We start from the raw sequence: 14,669 nt of genomic DNA on the forward strand, positions 1-14,669 counted from the left end.
ACCTCTTTGGTTAGATTTATTCCTAGGTATTTTATGGGTTTTGGCTCAATTGTAAATGGGGTTGATTCCTTGATTACTCTTTCTGTTGCTTCATTATTGGTGTGTAGGAATGCAACCGATTTCTGTGCATTGATTTTATACCCTGCAACTTTGCTGAATTCATGAATCAATTCTAGCAGTTTTTTGGTGGAATCTTTTGGGTTTTCCACGTAGAGTATCATGTCATCTGTGAAGAGTGAAAGTTTGACTTCCTCCTGGTCGATTTGGATGCCTTTTATGTCTTTGTGTTGTTTGATTGCAGAGGCTAAGACTTCCAATACTATGTTGAATAACAGTGGTGAGAGTGGACATCCCTGTCTTCTTCCTGACCTTAGGGGGAAAGCTCTCAGTTTTTCCCCATTGAGGAGGATATTAGCATTGGGTTTTTCATATATGGCTTTTACTATCTCGAAGTATCATCCTTCTTTCCCTACTTTCTTGAAGGTTTATATCAAGAAAGGATGCTGTATTTTGTCAAATGCTTTCTCTACATCAGTTGAGAGGATCATGTGGTTCTTGTCCTTTCTTTTATTGATGTGATGAATCATGTTGATTGTTTTGCAGATAGTGAACCAGCCCTGCATCCCAGGTATAAATCCCACTTGGTCGGTCATTGTGAATAATTTTTTTAATGTATTGTTGGATCCGGTTGGCTAATATCTTCTTGAGGATTTTTGTATCCATGTTCATCAGGGAAATTGGTCTATAGTTCTTCTTTTTAGTGGGGTCTTTGTCTGGTTTTAGAATCAAAGTAATGCTGGCTTCATAGAAAGATTTGGAAGTTTTCCTTCCATTTCTATTTTTTGGAACAGTTTCAAGAGAATAGGTGTTAACTCTTCCTTAAATGGTAGAATTCCTCTGGAAAGCCATCTGACGCTGAACTCTTGCTTTTTGGGAGATTGTTGATTACTAATTTGATTTCTTTACTGGTTATGGGTCTGTTCAAATTTTCTATTTCTTTCTGTTTCAGTTTTGGTAGTGTATATGTTTCTAGGAATTTGTCCATTTCTTCCAGATTGCCCATTTTATTGGCGTATAATTGTTCATAATATTCTCTTATTATTGTTTTTATTTCTGCTGTGTTGGTTGTGATCCCTCTTCTTTCATTCTTGATTTTATTTATTTGGGTCCTTTCCTTTTTCTTTTTGATCAAACTGGCTAGTGGTTTATCAATTTTGTTAATTCTTTCAAAGACCCAGTTTCTGGTTTCATTGATTTGTTCTACTATTTGTTTGTTTTTTGGTTTTGATAGTATTAATTTCTGCTCTAATCTTTATTATTTCCTGTCTTCTGCTGGTTTAGGGTTTTATTTGCTGTTCTTTTTCCACTTCTTTAAGGCGTAAGGTTAGGTTGTGTACCTGAGATCTTTCTTCCTTCTTTAGGAATGCCTGGATTGCTATATACTTTCCTCTTATGACTGCCTTTCCTGCGTCCCAGAGGTTTTGGGTTGTGGTATAATCATTTTCATTGGCTTCCATGAACTTGTTAATTTCCTCTTTAACTTCTTGGTTAGCCCATTCATTCTTTAATAGGATGTTCTTTAGTCTCCAAGTATTTGTTACCTTTCCAAATTTTTTCTTGTGGTTGATTTCGAGTTTCATAGCACTGTGGTCTGAAAATATCTCGATCTTTTTGTACTTGTTGAGGGCTGTTTTGTTTCCTAGTATGTGGTCTATTCTGGAGAACGTTCCATGGGCACTGGAGAAGAATGTATATTCTGCGGCTTTAGGGTGAAATGTTCTGAATATATCTGTTAAGTCCATCTGGTCCAGTGTGTCATTCAAAGCCATTGTTTCCTTATTGATTTTTTTATTAGATGATCTGTCCATTACTGTGAGTGGGGTGTTGAAGTCCCCTACTATTATGGTGTTACTATCAATGAGTTTCTTTATGTTTGTGATTAATTGATTTATATATTTAGGCTATCCCACATTTGGAACATAAATGTTTACAATTATTAGGTCTTCTTGGTGGATAGACCCCTTGATTATGATATAATGCCCTTCTGCATCTCTTGGTACAGTCTTTATTTTAAAGTCTAGGTTGTCTGATATAAGTATGGCTACTCTGGCATTCTTTTGGTGACCATTAGCATGATAGATGGTTCTCCATCCCCTTACTTTCAATCTGAAGGTGTCTTTAGGTCTAAAGCGGGTCTCTTGTAAACAGCATATAGATGGGGTCTTGTTTTCTTATCCATTCTGTTACCCTATGTCTTTTGATTGGAGCATTTAGTCCATTGATGTTTAGAGTGAGTACTGGAAGATATGAATTTATTGTCATTATGTTGCTTGTCGAGTTGGAGTTTCTGGTGGTGTTCTCTGGTCCTTTCTAGTCTTTGTTGCTTTTGGTCTTTATTTATTTGTTGTTTTTTTTTTTTCATCTTTTCTCCCCTCAGAGAGTCCCCCTTAAAATTTCCTGCATGGCTGGTTTAGTGGTCACAAACTCCTTTAATTTTTGTTTGGGAAACTTTTTCACTCTCCTCTATTTTGAATGACAGCCTTGCTGGGTAAATAATTCTTGGCTGCATATTTTTCTGATTCAGCACATTGAATATATCCTGCCACTCTTTTCTGGACTGCCAAGTTTCTGTGGATAGGTCTGCTGCAAACCTGATCTGTCTTCCATTGTAGGTTAAGGACTTTTTTCCCCTTGCTGCTTTCATGATTCTTTCCTTGCTTGAGTATTTTGTGAATTTGACTATGATATGCCTTGTTGATTGATGGTCGGCTTTTGTTGAATCTAATGGGAGTCTTCTGTGCTTCCTGGATTTTGATGACTGTGTCTTTCCCCGGGTTAGGAAAGTTTTCTGCTATGATTTATCCACATAACCCTTCAACCCCTATTTCTGTCTCCCCCTCTTCTGGGACCCCTATGATTCCGATGTTGTTCCTTTTTAATGAGTCACTGATTTCTCTAATTCTTAAATCGTGCTTTAATCTCCCTCTTTTTTTCTGCTTCATTATTCTCTATAATTTTGTCCTCTGTATTGCTACTTCTCTGTTCTGTCTCATCCATCCTTGCCTCAGTGGCCTCCATTCAAGATTGCAGCTCAGTTATAGCATTTTTTATTTCATCCTGACTAGCTTTTACTTCTTTTCTGTCCGCAGAAAGGGATTCTAATCTATTTTCGACTCTAGCTAGTATTCTTATTATCGTGATTCTAAATTCTGGTTCAGACATCTTGTTTGTATCTGTGTTGGTTAAGTCCTTGGCTGTCGTTTCTTCCTGCTCTTTCTTTTGGGGTTAATTCCTTCATTTTGTCACTTTGAAGGGAGAAAAGGAATTAATGAGTTAGAAAAAATTAAAATTAAAAAAATATTAAAATTAAAAAATTAAACACACACACACAAAATCAAATAAATGATGCTAGCTCCTAGGTGTGTTTTGGTCTGGGTGTTGAAAGTGGCTTGATAGGTTAGAGAAAAAGGGGGGGAAAAGGAAATTGTTTGAAAATTTGAAAAAATGAATACACTGAAGTAGACTAAAATGAAATGATGGAAGTAAAATGGAATTTGAAAAAATTTACACAAAAGTAAAAAATATAGTAGAAAAAAATGAAAGAAAAATATTTTTAATAAAAATTGAAAATAAAAATGATTTTTTTCTCTTTCTGTATTCAAGAAAAAGAAAGGAAAAAGAGAAAAAAGAAAAAGAAAGAAAATTGAATAGATGGACCAGTAACAGACTGAAATGCCACTGCAATTACTTCATTTTCATCTAGAAGTCAAACTATGAAGCACTTTATAGTTCATAAACTAAGCAGGTGGAGAGACTTGTGTTCCTGAAGAGCGAGGTTGGCCCAGTGGGGTGGGGCTTAGTGTAATGGCTCTGTTCTTCACTAGATGGCGCTGCTTAGTTTACTGGGGTGGATTGTGGTGGCACTTGTAGGTGCGTATGCTCATGCGCGGGAGCGGTGAAAATGGCGTCAGCCAGCTACCCATTCTCTAGTATTGGAACTCGGTTCTCCCAGATCAGCAATCGTGCACTTCAGCTTCCCTCCACCCCCCGCCCCCAATCCGGGTTTTTCACAGTCTGTGACCAAGCCCCAGGCAGCACCCCTCTCCTGAGTTTTGTCTCAGATGTGGCTGTTTTTCTCGTCCTCTTTCTTCTGAGGGACTATGGCTTTGACCTGCTTCTTCCCTCTGCAGAGGGTCTCACCGAGCAATGGCCAGGCGCCGGCCACACCCAGGAATGCTTGTGGGACCGTGCCTGCTGGTGGTGCCCAGAGAGTGTGGTCAGGTGCCAGCCCTCCCTAGAAAAAGTTTGCGAGATAGTGTAGCAGCAGCGTTTCAGGGATTATGGAAAATCACAACACACATCTGGCACCAGGCTTCACCCATAATGGCCTTGTTCCAGCACCAGCGATGTGGTTGTTCTCTGGGGTCTGCTGGGACCAGGTGGCCTCACAGTCTCCACCAAATGTTCTTCCAGCAGTGGAACCGCTTTTCCCTGTGTGGTCCGAGAACCTCCCGGACCCCACTCTGCTCCTGGGGACTCGCCCTTCCCACCAGAGCACCGCCAGATATCGAGCTGCAGAGTTTCAGACTCCGTGCTCCCCCTGTTATAGTCTTAATGGAATTTAAACCCTCTTCTTTCTCCTTTCTCCCTTAGTTCAGTTCCTGTGGCTGTTTCCACTTTTCTACTTTCTCTTTAGCTGCTTTTGGAGGGTGCTTTTCCCATATTCTCCTCCCCCGCCTCCATCCTCTCTCCGTGTGCAAAAGCAGCTCCCTGCCCTCCACAGCTTCTCTCTCCCCAAGTTCACCTCTCTGTGCCAGGTACCTGCTGAATTTTGTGGTTTATGTTGTGCAGATTGTTGTGTTAATCCTCAGATCATTTTTCTAGGTGTGCAGGATGGTGTAGTGTTGGTCTGGCTGTATTTCATGGATGCAAGACACACAAAAACACTTCCATGCTGTTCCGCCATCTTGGCTCCCCCTCCCATCTTAACCATTTTTAAGTGTATAGTTCACTGGTATTAAGTATATTCACATTTTTATTCATGTTGCAAACCTGAAACTGTTCCCATTAAATACTAACTTCCCCCTCTCTCCTCCTCCAGCCCCTGGTACCCACCATTCTACTTCCTGTCTCTATGAATGTAGCTCTTCCTGGTACTTAATATAAGCGGGATCACAGTATTTGTCTTTTGGTGACTGGCTCATTTCCCTTAGCATAATGCTTTCCAGGTTCATCCATGTTATTGCAAATGGCAGGATTTCCTGTTTTTAAGGCAGAATAATATTCCATTGTATGGATATACCACACTTTGCTTATCCTTTCATTCATCAGTGGACACTTGGTCTGCTACCACATTGTACCTATTGTGAATAATGCTGCTATGAACATGGGCATGCAAATATCAATTTGGAGACCCTGCTTTTAATTCCTTTTGGGTAAATACCCATAAGTGGAATGGCTAGATCATATGGTAGCTCCAGTTAAAATTTTTTGAGGAATCCACCATACTGTTTTCCACAGCAGGTACACTGTTTGACATTCCCACCAGCAGTGGGACAAAGGTTCTAATTTCTCCAGATTCTCATCAGTATTTGTTATTTTCTGAGGGTTATTTTTTTTAACTAATAGCCATCATAATGGGTTGAAGTGGTATCTTATTGTGGCTTTGATTTGCATTTCCCTAATGATTAGTGATATTGAGCATCTTTTCATGTGCTTATTGGCCATGTGTGTATCTTCCTTGGAGAAATGTCCATTCAAGTCCTTTGCCTGTCTTGAATTGGGGTTTTTGGGGTGGAGTTGTAGGGGTTCTCTCTATATTCTGAATATTAACCCCTTATCAGCATACGATTCACAGATAGTTTTTTCCATTCCACAGAGCACCTTTCTACTCTGTGGATGGTATCTTTTGATACACAAAAGGTTTTATTTATTTTGATGAAGCTCAATTTATCTATTTTGTCTTTTGTTGCCTGTGCTGTTGGTGTCCGATCTCAGAAAGCACTGCCAAATCCAGTGCCATGAAGGTTTTCCCCTATGTTTATAGTTTTGGTTTTCACGTTTAGGTCTTTGATCTATTCTGAGTTAATTTTGTCTGTGGTGTAAGGCAAGGGTCCAATCTCATTCTTTTGCATGTGGACGTCCAGTTTTCCTGGCACTATTTGTTGAAAAGACTGTCTGTCCTTTCCCCCTGGAATGGTCTTGGCACCCATGTCAAAAATCAATTGACCACACATGTGAGGGTTTTTTCTGGGTTCTCTATTCTAGTCCGTTGATCTGTATGTCAGTCTTTATGCCAGTACTTTGTTTTCATTGCTGTAGCTTTGTAGTAACTTTTGAAATCAGGAAGTGTGCAACCTCTCACTTTCTCTTCTTTTGCAGGTATGTTTTGGCTATTTGGGGTTCTTTGAGATTTCATATGAATTTTAGGGTGGATTTTTCTATTTCTGTAAAAAATGCCATTGGAATTTTGATGTGGATTGCATTAAATCTGAAGGACACTTTGGGTAGTATTGATATCTTAGCAATATGTCAATCCATAACCTGGGATGTCTTTTCATTTATCAGTGCCTTCTTTAATTTATTGAGCAATATTTTATAGTTTTCAATGTACAGATCTTTTGCCTTCTTGATTAAGTTTATTCCTAAGTATTTTATTATTTCTGATGCAATTGTAAATGGAATTGTTTTCTAAATTTCCTTTTTTGGATTGTCCATTGATATTGTGTAGAAGCACAACAGATTTTTACGTAATGATTTTGTATCCTGTGACTTTGCTGAGTTTATTAGCTCTAATTGGCCTCCTTTTTTACTGATCAGATTCGTTGCCAATTTTTATTTTTATTTAATTTATTTAATTTTTAAAAATATAATTTATTGTCAAGTTAGCTAATGTGCAGTGTATACAATATGCCCTTGGCTTTGGGAGTAGATTCCCATGATTCATCGCTTACATACAACACTCATTGCTCATCTCAACAAGTGTCCTCCTCAGTGCCCATCACCCATTACCCCCCCCCCACCCCTCTATCAACCCTCAGTTTGTTCTCTGTATTTAAGAGTCTCTTATGTTGCCTACCTCTCTGTTTGAAACTATTTTTTCCTCTTCCCTTCCCCCATGGTCTTCTGTTAAGTTTCTCAAATTACACATATGAGTGAAAACATATATCTTTCTCTGACTGACTTATTTCACTCAGCATAGTACCCTCTAGTTCCATCCACATTGTTGCAAATGGCAGGATTTCATTCTTTCTTATTGCCAAGTAGTATTCCATTGTGTGTACACATACACACACACACACACCCCCCACATCTTTTTTTATCCATTTATTGGTTGATGGACATTTGGGCTCTTCCCATACTTTGGCTATTGTTGATGGTGCTGTTGTAAACATTGGAGTACATGTGCCCCTAGGAATCAGCACTCCTGTATCCTTTGGATAAATTCCTAGTAGTGCTATTGCTGGGTCGTAGGGTAATTCTAGTTTTAATTTTTTGAGGAACCTCCACACTGTTTTCCAGAGCCAGTTGCCTATTTTTAAACCTTAGTTAAGTTCACATAAAGATCTGGAATTCCTATTTTGTCAGAATATATTGGAAGACGTGGCACCTCTGGCCCGACAGTCCCACGTGGCACCCACATGCCTGGAGCCGTGTAGCAGCTCCTTCCTTTGGCAGAAGTGAGTGTCCTCCTGCTGGTGCCCAGTGGTGCCCCAGCCTCTAGCACCCCTCCTGGCCCCACCCTGCCTGACAGCCTCACTCACAGACCCTGCTCTACCTAGCCCCTTGTGCACTCATTCTTCCTACATGTGTTTACAGAGCACCTGCTGTGTGTCAGGCACTGTCCTAGGCACTGGGAATTCGTCACCCACACTACAGACAGATATCTCTGCTCTCACGGGCCTTTATTCTAACAATAGAACTCGCTGTGTGCTGGGGTCTGTCCTAAGCGCTTTACTTACGTTATCTCATTTACTCTCACTTAATGCCCGGGACATCCTTGTAGGGGTAGCCTCACTGTCCTGATGAGGAAAACAAGAGGCATGGTGAAGTTGAGACTTTTCCAAGGTTATCCAGCGAGTAGGGTGATGTCTATATTAGAAAGCTGGGCAGTCAGGCCTGAGAACCCCTGTGCCCGACTGCCCCTCAGTGGCAGAAGGACCTGAATGTGAAAACTTGGCAGTGGGCAGGGCAGGGTGGATGGGGCCAGATGGGCACAGTCAGTCATGTAGCCATATGTCCTGAGAGGGGGAGTGTGTTGGTGACGGGATGGGGTACTTCCGGGGGCCGCCCCTCTGGCCTCTGTTTCCTCAGGGTGTTCTGGGTCCCGGGACCTCTTGCCTTTTCAGCTCAGCAACGCCTTGGTCTCGCCACTGGGAGAGCCCTCTTTTCCTCAGAGGACAGACAGCTGGTGATCAAGAGCCAGGCTTGGTGGGAGGTGGGGAGGTAATCAGCAGGTTGTCTCCACTGATGGGAGCAGACAGCTGAGAACACAGACCTGCGCAGGGCAGCCCCACCCTCTACTGAACCCACTTCTGCTGAGAGATGGAAATGTGGATTTGTGTCAGATGGGCCCCGGCTCCCCGCTCCCACTGAGGCCCTGTGCACCAGGCCCATGACCCAGTTTCTCCGGCTGACAGGGAGCCTGGGCCTGGGAAGGGACGTTGCACAAACCTAGCCTGGTCCCTTGGTCAGCCCTGGGGTTGACATCATACCCTCCTGGGCACCAGCACAGCAGCCTGCCGGGGACCTGCTTCCCCTTTGGCCTGGCTCTTTGCCCTCAGGAGTGTGCATGCCGCTTGTCTGCTGTCACTTCTAGTGTTCATTGGGTGTCTACTGCGTGCTGGTCACCTGCCGGGGTCGGGGCTTATGATGAGTAATAGAGAAGGTCCCTCCCCTCTTTGCGGATAGATGCCAGCACGATTGCTCAGAGCCCGGGCGGGTGTGGACAGGATGCCTCTGGGGGCTCTCTCCTGTGGAAGACCTTCCTCGCTGCTCTGGTTCACCCTCAGCACCCCGCTCTCTGCTCTCACCGCTCCTGAAATAGACCCCTCTGGGTAGAGGGCAATGGCCCCACTCCTGAGCAGCATACCTCCTGACTTCTCAGCCCCAAATGCAGCTGGCCTGCCGGGGCACGGTCACCATGCACCACTGCTGTGCTGGTGGGTCATGTCCCCCGCTGTCTGAGACAAGCCAGGAGATGACTGTCTGACATCTCTGACAAAGGGAGTCTTTTATAGCCTCTTCCTCAACCCCTCACCCTCACCCCTAGCCTGCCCCATTTTGTAGCCACCTCCTTTTGGGGCACCCCTCAGAAATTCCAGGTAGAGCCTAGGAGTGCCCAGAGTTCTGATTGTGATGCAAGAAAGGAGCAGGAGCCTGGGCTACAGGCAGGTGGCAGGCAGGCGTCCTGACCCCGCAAGTAAGCACTTGGAAGACCCCATTCTCGCTGCATCTGGGGCTGAGTGCTGGTGGCGAGGTCCCAGCACACCCAGCCCGGTGCTGAGGAAGCAGCCTGTCTGAGGCACCTGTTCAGTGCAAGTGGATCTTCCTGGGGTGCTTTCTGAGGGAAGGAAGGGGGGTGGGGGGACTCAACCTTTCAAAAGAGGTAGACCCACCTATATCAGGATGGGGAGAGTGTGTATGAGAGGAGTACGTATTCTTTGAGGCTTACAAGTTACTGAAAAGCATAAAGAATTTGGCAGAATTCTACAGTCCAGAGACTTCTGCTTCTTGGTGTTACATTCGCAATTTTGTTTTCGGACTTTTGACTTAACTATGTTCGGGAGCCTTTCTCCAAGTCACTTAAAACTTCTGCTAACCCTAACCGTGACGACTACGCACTAGTCTGCGTGTACATACGCCATAACTTGCGTAACCATTCCCTTAATGCTGGGGATTCACGCTAGTCCCGATTTCACCACCAAGGAATGAAAGGCTGCCTTCTGTGAGGTGTCCCTCACTCCCCTCTAAGGCCGGGGGATCTGAGTGCTCCTCCCACCAGGGTCTCAGCAAAAGGGGGCATCGGAGGTGGCACAGGCCTGGTCTGCATGCTGCCCATGCTACTCACACACTGTTGATGACATCTCAGCCATGTAAAGTGGGGAGATTTGACATATCCCCAAATCCCAACATCTGGCCTGTCTTGAAAGGTCAGACGTTTGGAGATGTGGGCCTGCATGTCTCTGGCTGCGGCCTGCAGGGAGTGCATTGTGGCTGCCTCCTAGGGGTGGATAGCAGGTGTCCAATCCTGCACTGCCCCTCACCTGCCTTACCTGGCCCTGGCTGGCCCCTGCAGGCAGGGGACTTTGTCACCTGTCGCTTAGTAATAAGAACCTAGCGCTTCGTGGTCCGCTTGTGTAAAACCCACCTCTCCTAAGCCCCCGCCGAGTGAGTCTGACTCTCACTGTGCCTTCTCAAGGTGAGGTATAGTAGGGTATGGTCCTCATAGGATGTTCTGCAAGAAAACCGCCAAACATGCTCTAATGAATGCTGGTGCCAAAGTCATTGGCTGCATTTGCAGTTATCTCCCGAGAGGTTCCTGCAGGTGGGATGATAGAGAACCAGGGTTTGGGGCCTGCGAGGAGGATGGCCAGCGGGGGGGACAGCTCTAGGGGAGGGTCGCCATCCTGGGATGTGCACTCTCGGAACTGGCATCGTGCTTGCCCCCGCCCTGGGCTCTGGCTGAGCCAGGCCACCCTTGCCTCCTCACAGAGCGTGCACCCCTCCTCTTTCTAATAGCCTCTGCTGGCCATGGCTCTCCAGCAAGACAGGCTGGGAGCTGGGGTGGACGCAGGTCTGAGATGTGCCCTGGTCACTGACAGACCTGTCTCCACAGGCAGATTCACCAGGAACCACTTGAAGTGGAAAAATTTAGGACTTGGGCAAGGACTGATCCAGGTTTTGTAGTGCCTAGAGTTTATATAATTTGGAAGCCTTTTTAAGGAAAAAAGAAAAAAAAAATATATATATAATTACAAATACCTAAGTAGACGCAGGGGCCGATGCAAGGCAGGCGTCCTGAGGTCAGCCTTCTGAGTCTCCCAGGGAGCTGCCTCTGGCGTGGGCTTGGTGGTACACGGGTCACTTCTGCTTTGCTTGCTCCCCAGACTTTCCTGAGAGCCCAGGCTACCTGGGTCTTGAAGTGGGAGAGGGTGCTGAAGGCTGTTGGGATGGGGCAGGTGTGTGTCACCTGGAGTCCCAGGTGTGGCCTGATGCTTGAACACAGGGAGGGCTGGGGCTGAGAGATCAGGCCTGGGTGTGGGCTGGAGGTGAGGAACAAGGCTCACCGTGACCGTGACTGTGGCTTTGTGCTGGCAGGTGGAAAACCTGAAGGAGAAGCTCATTAGCCAAGCCCAGGAAGTGAGCCGCCTTCGATCAGAGCTGGTGAGGCTCAACACTGCCATCCTAAGGTGGGCGGGGGAGGCGGGGGTTGGCCGGGTCTCATGCAGACTGACCCTTCCAGATGGGATGTGCGACCCCATCTCTCCAGGGCCCTCACGTCCAGCCCAAGCCGGGGCTGCCCGTGTGCCCATCAGACTGCCATCCTGCCTGGGAGATGCTCCCCGAATACTTGTCTCCACTCACTAGGTCCTCAGAGGCCATGTGACCCCCAAAGGGAGGGAGGTTAATTCTCGTTTGCTGATGTAAAATAGGAGTGTGAACTCTGTGTATAAATACGACTTTCTTGTTACTTTCACACTCAGGAAAATAGAATGAACAGGGCGGGGTGAAGTCCGTCCCTCCAGCTCCCCTTTCCTCCTGTCTTCTCATTTCCCTCTGGAGCTCCTGCTCTCTTCCCTCCCTCTCCGCCTTTCTCTTTCCCTCTCCTTCTCCCCACCTGTCTCCTCTCTCCCCTGCCCTGGTAACCCTCTCCACCTCACATGCGTCCCCTGTGCTCCGGCCGTCTACAGGGAGGCACGGACTTGGAGAAGCACCGGGACCTGCTGATGGTAGAGAATGAACGGCTGAGGCAGGAGATGCGGCGCTTCGAGGCAGAGCTGCAGGAGCTGCGGGCCAAGCCAGTGGCCCCCTGCACAGGCTGTGAGCACAGCCAGGTGAGCGGGCTGGCCCCAGCCCCACCCGGTCCCAGAGGGCTCAGTCCCCAACGGTGACCCAGTTCCTCACAGTGACCCCTGCCCGCTTGTCTGTCCTCCCTGGGTCCCGGCGTCGCTCGCCACCGCCTGCCTGCAGGAGAGCGCCCAGCTCCGGGACAAGCTGTCACAGCTGCAGCTGGAGGTGGTGGAGAACAAGGGCATGCTGTCGGAGCTGAACCTGGAGGTGCAGCAGAAGACCGACCGGCTGGCGGAGGTCGAGCTGCGGCTCAAGGACTGCCTGGCCGAGAAGGCGCAGGAGGAGGAGCGGCTGAGCCGGCGCCTCCGGGACAGCCACGAGACCATCGCCAGCCTGAGGGCCCAGTCGCCGCCAATCAAGGTGAGCCGTGGCCACGTGCAGGGCCTTGGGAGCGCCCTCTCCATCCCGCGCCCAGGGCGGGGCCTCCCGGAGGAGGGGCTTAAGCGTCTTGGTGAATGAGGAGGGGCAGGTGGTTGAAGGAATCATTGCAGGTCTGCCCTTAGTCTTGACCCTTACTCTCCTTGCCGTCCAGGGCCAGGCGCGTAGCGGGCATCTGGCAACTGAGGCTTGAGGTGCCCGTGCGTGCCAGGCATGGATGTGACGCACCGCGAGGTTCTACCTTCATCTTTGCCCTTCTTGTCTGTCCTGTGCCCAGGCTGGGGCCACAGCCAGGCTCTTGGCTAATTAGATGAGAGGCCCTTGCAGCATCCTGGAAAGCCAGTACCTCGAGGCCTCTCTAGTTTTTTCTGGGGGCTCTTGGCGGGATGTCCCTGAAGGTCCCTTCCCAAGGCCAGCCGCGTCTCAGGACCCCCGGGTGAGGTCGAGGCACCAACGCGCCGCCACGCGCCCGTCCCTCCTTCCCCTCACAGTATGTCATCAAGACCGTGGAAGTGGAGTCGTCCAAGACCAAGCAGGCCCTCAGCGAGTCCCAGGCCCGGAACCAGCACCTGCAGGAGCAGGTGGCCATGCAGAGGCAGGTGCTGAAGGAGATGGAGCAGCAGCTGCAGAGCTCGCACCAGCTGACCGCGCAGCTCCGGGCGCAGGTGCGTGGGCTGCGGGGGCGCGCGTAGCTGTGGGAGAGCATGCGCACGCCCGGCTGGAGAGAGCATGCGCACGCCCGGCTGGAAAGCCAGAGGCGGGCCTTCAACACAGTATGGCGGGTCAGCGCTCCGGGGTCCGATGCGCCTGGGTTCCGGTCCCTTCTCTCCCTGCTGGCTGCATGACCAAGGCCAAGTTTTGTTAGTGTCTGTTTCCTCATCTGTAAAATGATGTGATCGCAGAACTCCCCTCCCAGTGGGGCTCAGGGACATAATCATTAAAGGTTCCTCACACAGGGTCTAGCGCACACGTTCTTAGAAAGGAACCCTGGTCACTACTGTATAACAGGTGCTCTCCCCTGCCCTCCTGGGGGCTGTAGCTTGTGCACCTGTTACGTGCCAGGACCCAGGCTGGTGCCGGGGGTAATGCAAGGAAGTAGCTGCACGGAGCTCCCAGACCTTTCGAGGAGCGAGATGGCCATCTACCCTTCTCATGTGTGTGTGTGTGTGTGTGTGTGTGTGTGTGTGTGTGTGTGTGTATGTGTCTGTGTGTACATGTAGGGGTCAGTGTTTGCTCACGTGGGCTGTGGGGTAGGTGAGGGGCTTCTTTCTGGCTCTCCCCCCCCCCCTTCTGAGCTTCTCTCCCCCCCACACACATTGAACTTCTGGTCTTGGCCATCAGATCGCCATGTACGAGTCAGAGCTGGAGCGGGCACACGGGCAGATGCTGGAGGAGATGCAGTCCCTGGAGGAGGACAAGAACCGGGCCATCGAGGAGGCCTTTGCCAGAGCCCAGGTGGAGATGAAGGCTGTGCATGAGAACCTGGCAGGTGAGCCGGCTGGCCGGGCCCTGGCCTGCCCCGTGCCGTAGCCCCTCCCCCTGTCCACTTTATACCTCTGTGTCCCCATAGGTGTCCGGACCAACCTGCTGACACTGCAGCCAGCGCTGCGGACCCTCACCAACGACTACAATGGGCTCAAGCGGCAGGTGCGTGGCTTCCCCCTGCTCCTGCAGGAGGCTCTCAAGAGCGTCAAGGCTGAGGTGAGTGCAGCTCATGGCTGAGGGGACGGGGGAGGCTGGGAGAGGCCCTGGAGCCCAGGGCTCCATTCCAAAATGCGGTGAAGCCCCCCAGACAGTAGCCCCCCTGCCTCACCCACACAATGCCACCCCCAGACCCTGTTTGAAAAACACACTGGTCAGGGGCAGGTATTTGGGTATTTGACTTATTGTGATGCTTTAAACCAAACATATTACATATATTCTTATATCTCAAACATGCTGCACATATTCTTACATCTGTTAGTTTTGATTTTTTTAAGCTATACTTGTACAGTATGAGAATAGCCAGCGTCTCTTAAGTGCCTCCTACATGCTAAGCCTTTTATAGCTGTCAGCTCCTTGAATCTGTACAACAGTCCTGCAGGGTAGAGAGACTGATATATTTTGGGAATAGAAAATAGTTCTCTTTCTGTGAAAAAAATTATGTCAATAATACATGGACGTGGTAGAAAGTTCAAACTACGCAGAAGAGCATCAGAAGAAAAGGAAGGGCCTCTCTC

The 14,669-nt window shown here is 48.1% G+C and overlaps 1 protein-coding gene across 9 annotated transcripts in view; it reads left to right on the top strand.

The window, feature by feature from the left end:
- KIFC3 (kinesin family member C3) overlaps positions 1–14,669 on the top strand; it is a 43,280-nt gene that overhangs the window by 20,098 nt on the left and 8,513 nt on the right. For 8 of the 9 annotated variants that reach the window (XM_047835712.1, XM_047835711.1, XM_047835713.1 and 5 more), the window contains 6 exons: positions 11,320–11,385; positions 11,913–12,056; positions 12,193–12,432; positions 12,942–13,115; positions 13,792–13,939; positions 14,021–14,151. In XM_047835712.1, the coding sequence (XP_047691668.1) occupies positions 11,320–11,385; positions 11,913–12,056; positions 12,193–12,432; positions 12,942–13,115; positions 13,792–13,939; positions 14,021–14,151 (903 nt within the window). Of the gene's footprint in view, positions 1–9,399; positions 9,422–11,319; positions 11,386–11,912; positions 12,057–12,192; positions 12,433–12,941; positions 13,116–13,791; positions 13,940–14,020; positions 14,152–14,669 lie in introns of those variants that run through there. The other variant, XM_047835720.1, reaches the window with a different exon arrangement.

The sequence above is a fragment of the Prionailurus viverrinus genome, chromosome E2 (assembly GCF_022837055.1).
Source record: "Prionailurus viverrinus isolate Anna chromosome E2, UM_Priviv_1.0, whole genome shotgun sequence".
Taxonomy (NCBI): Eukaryota; Metazoa; Chordata; class Mammalia; order Carnivora; family Felidae; genus Prionailurus; species Prionailurus viverrinus.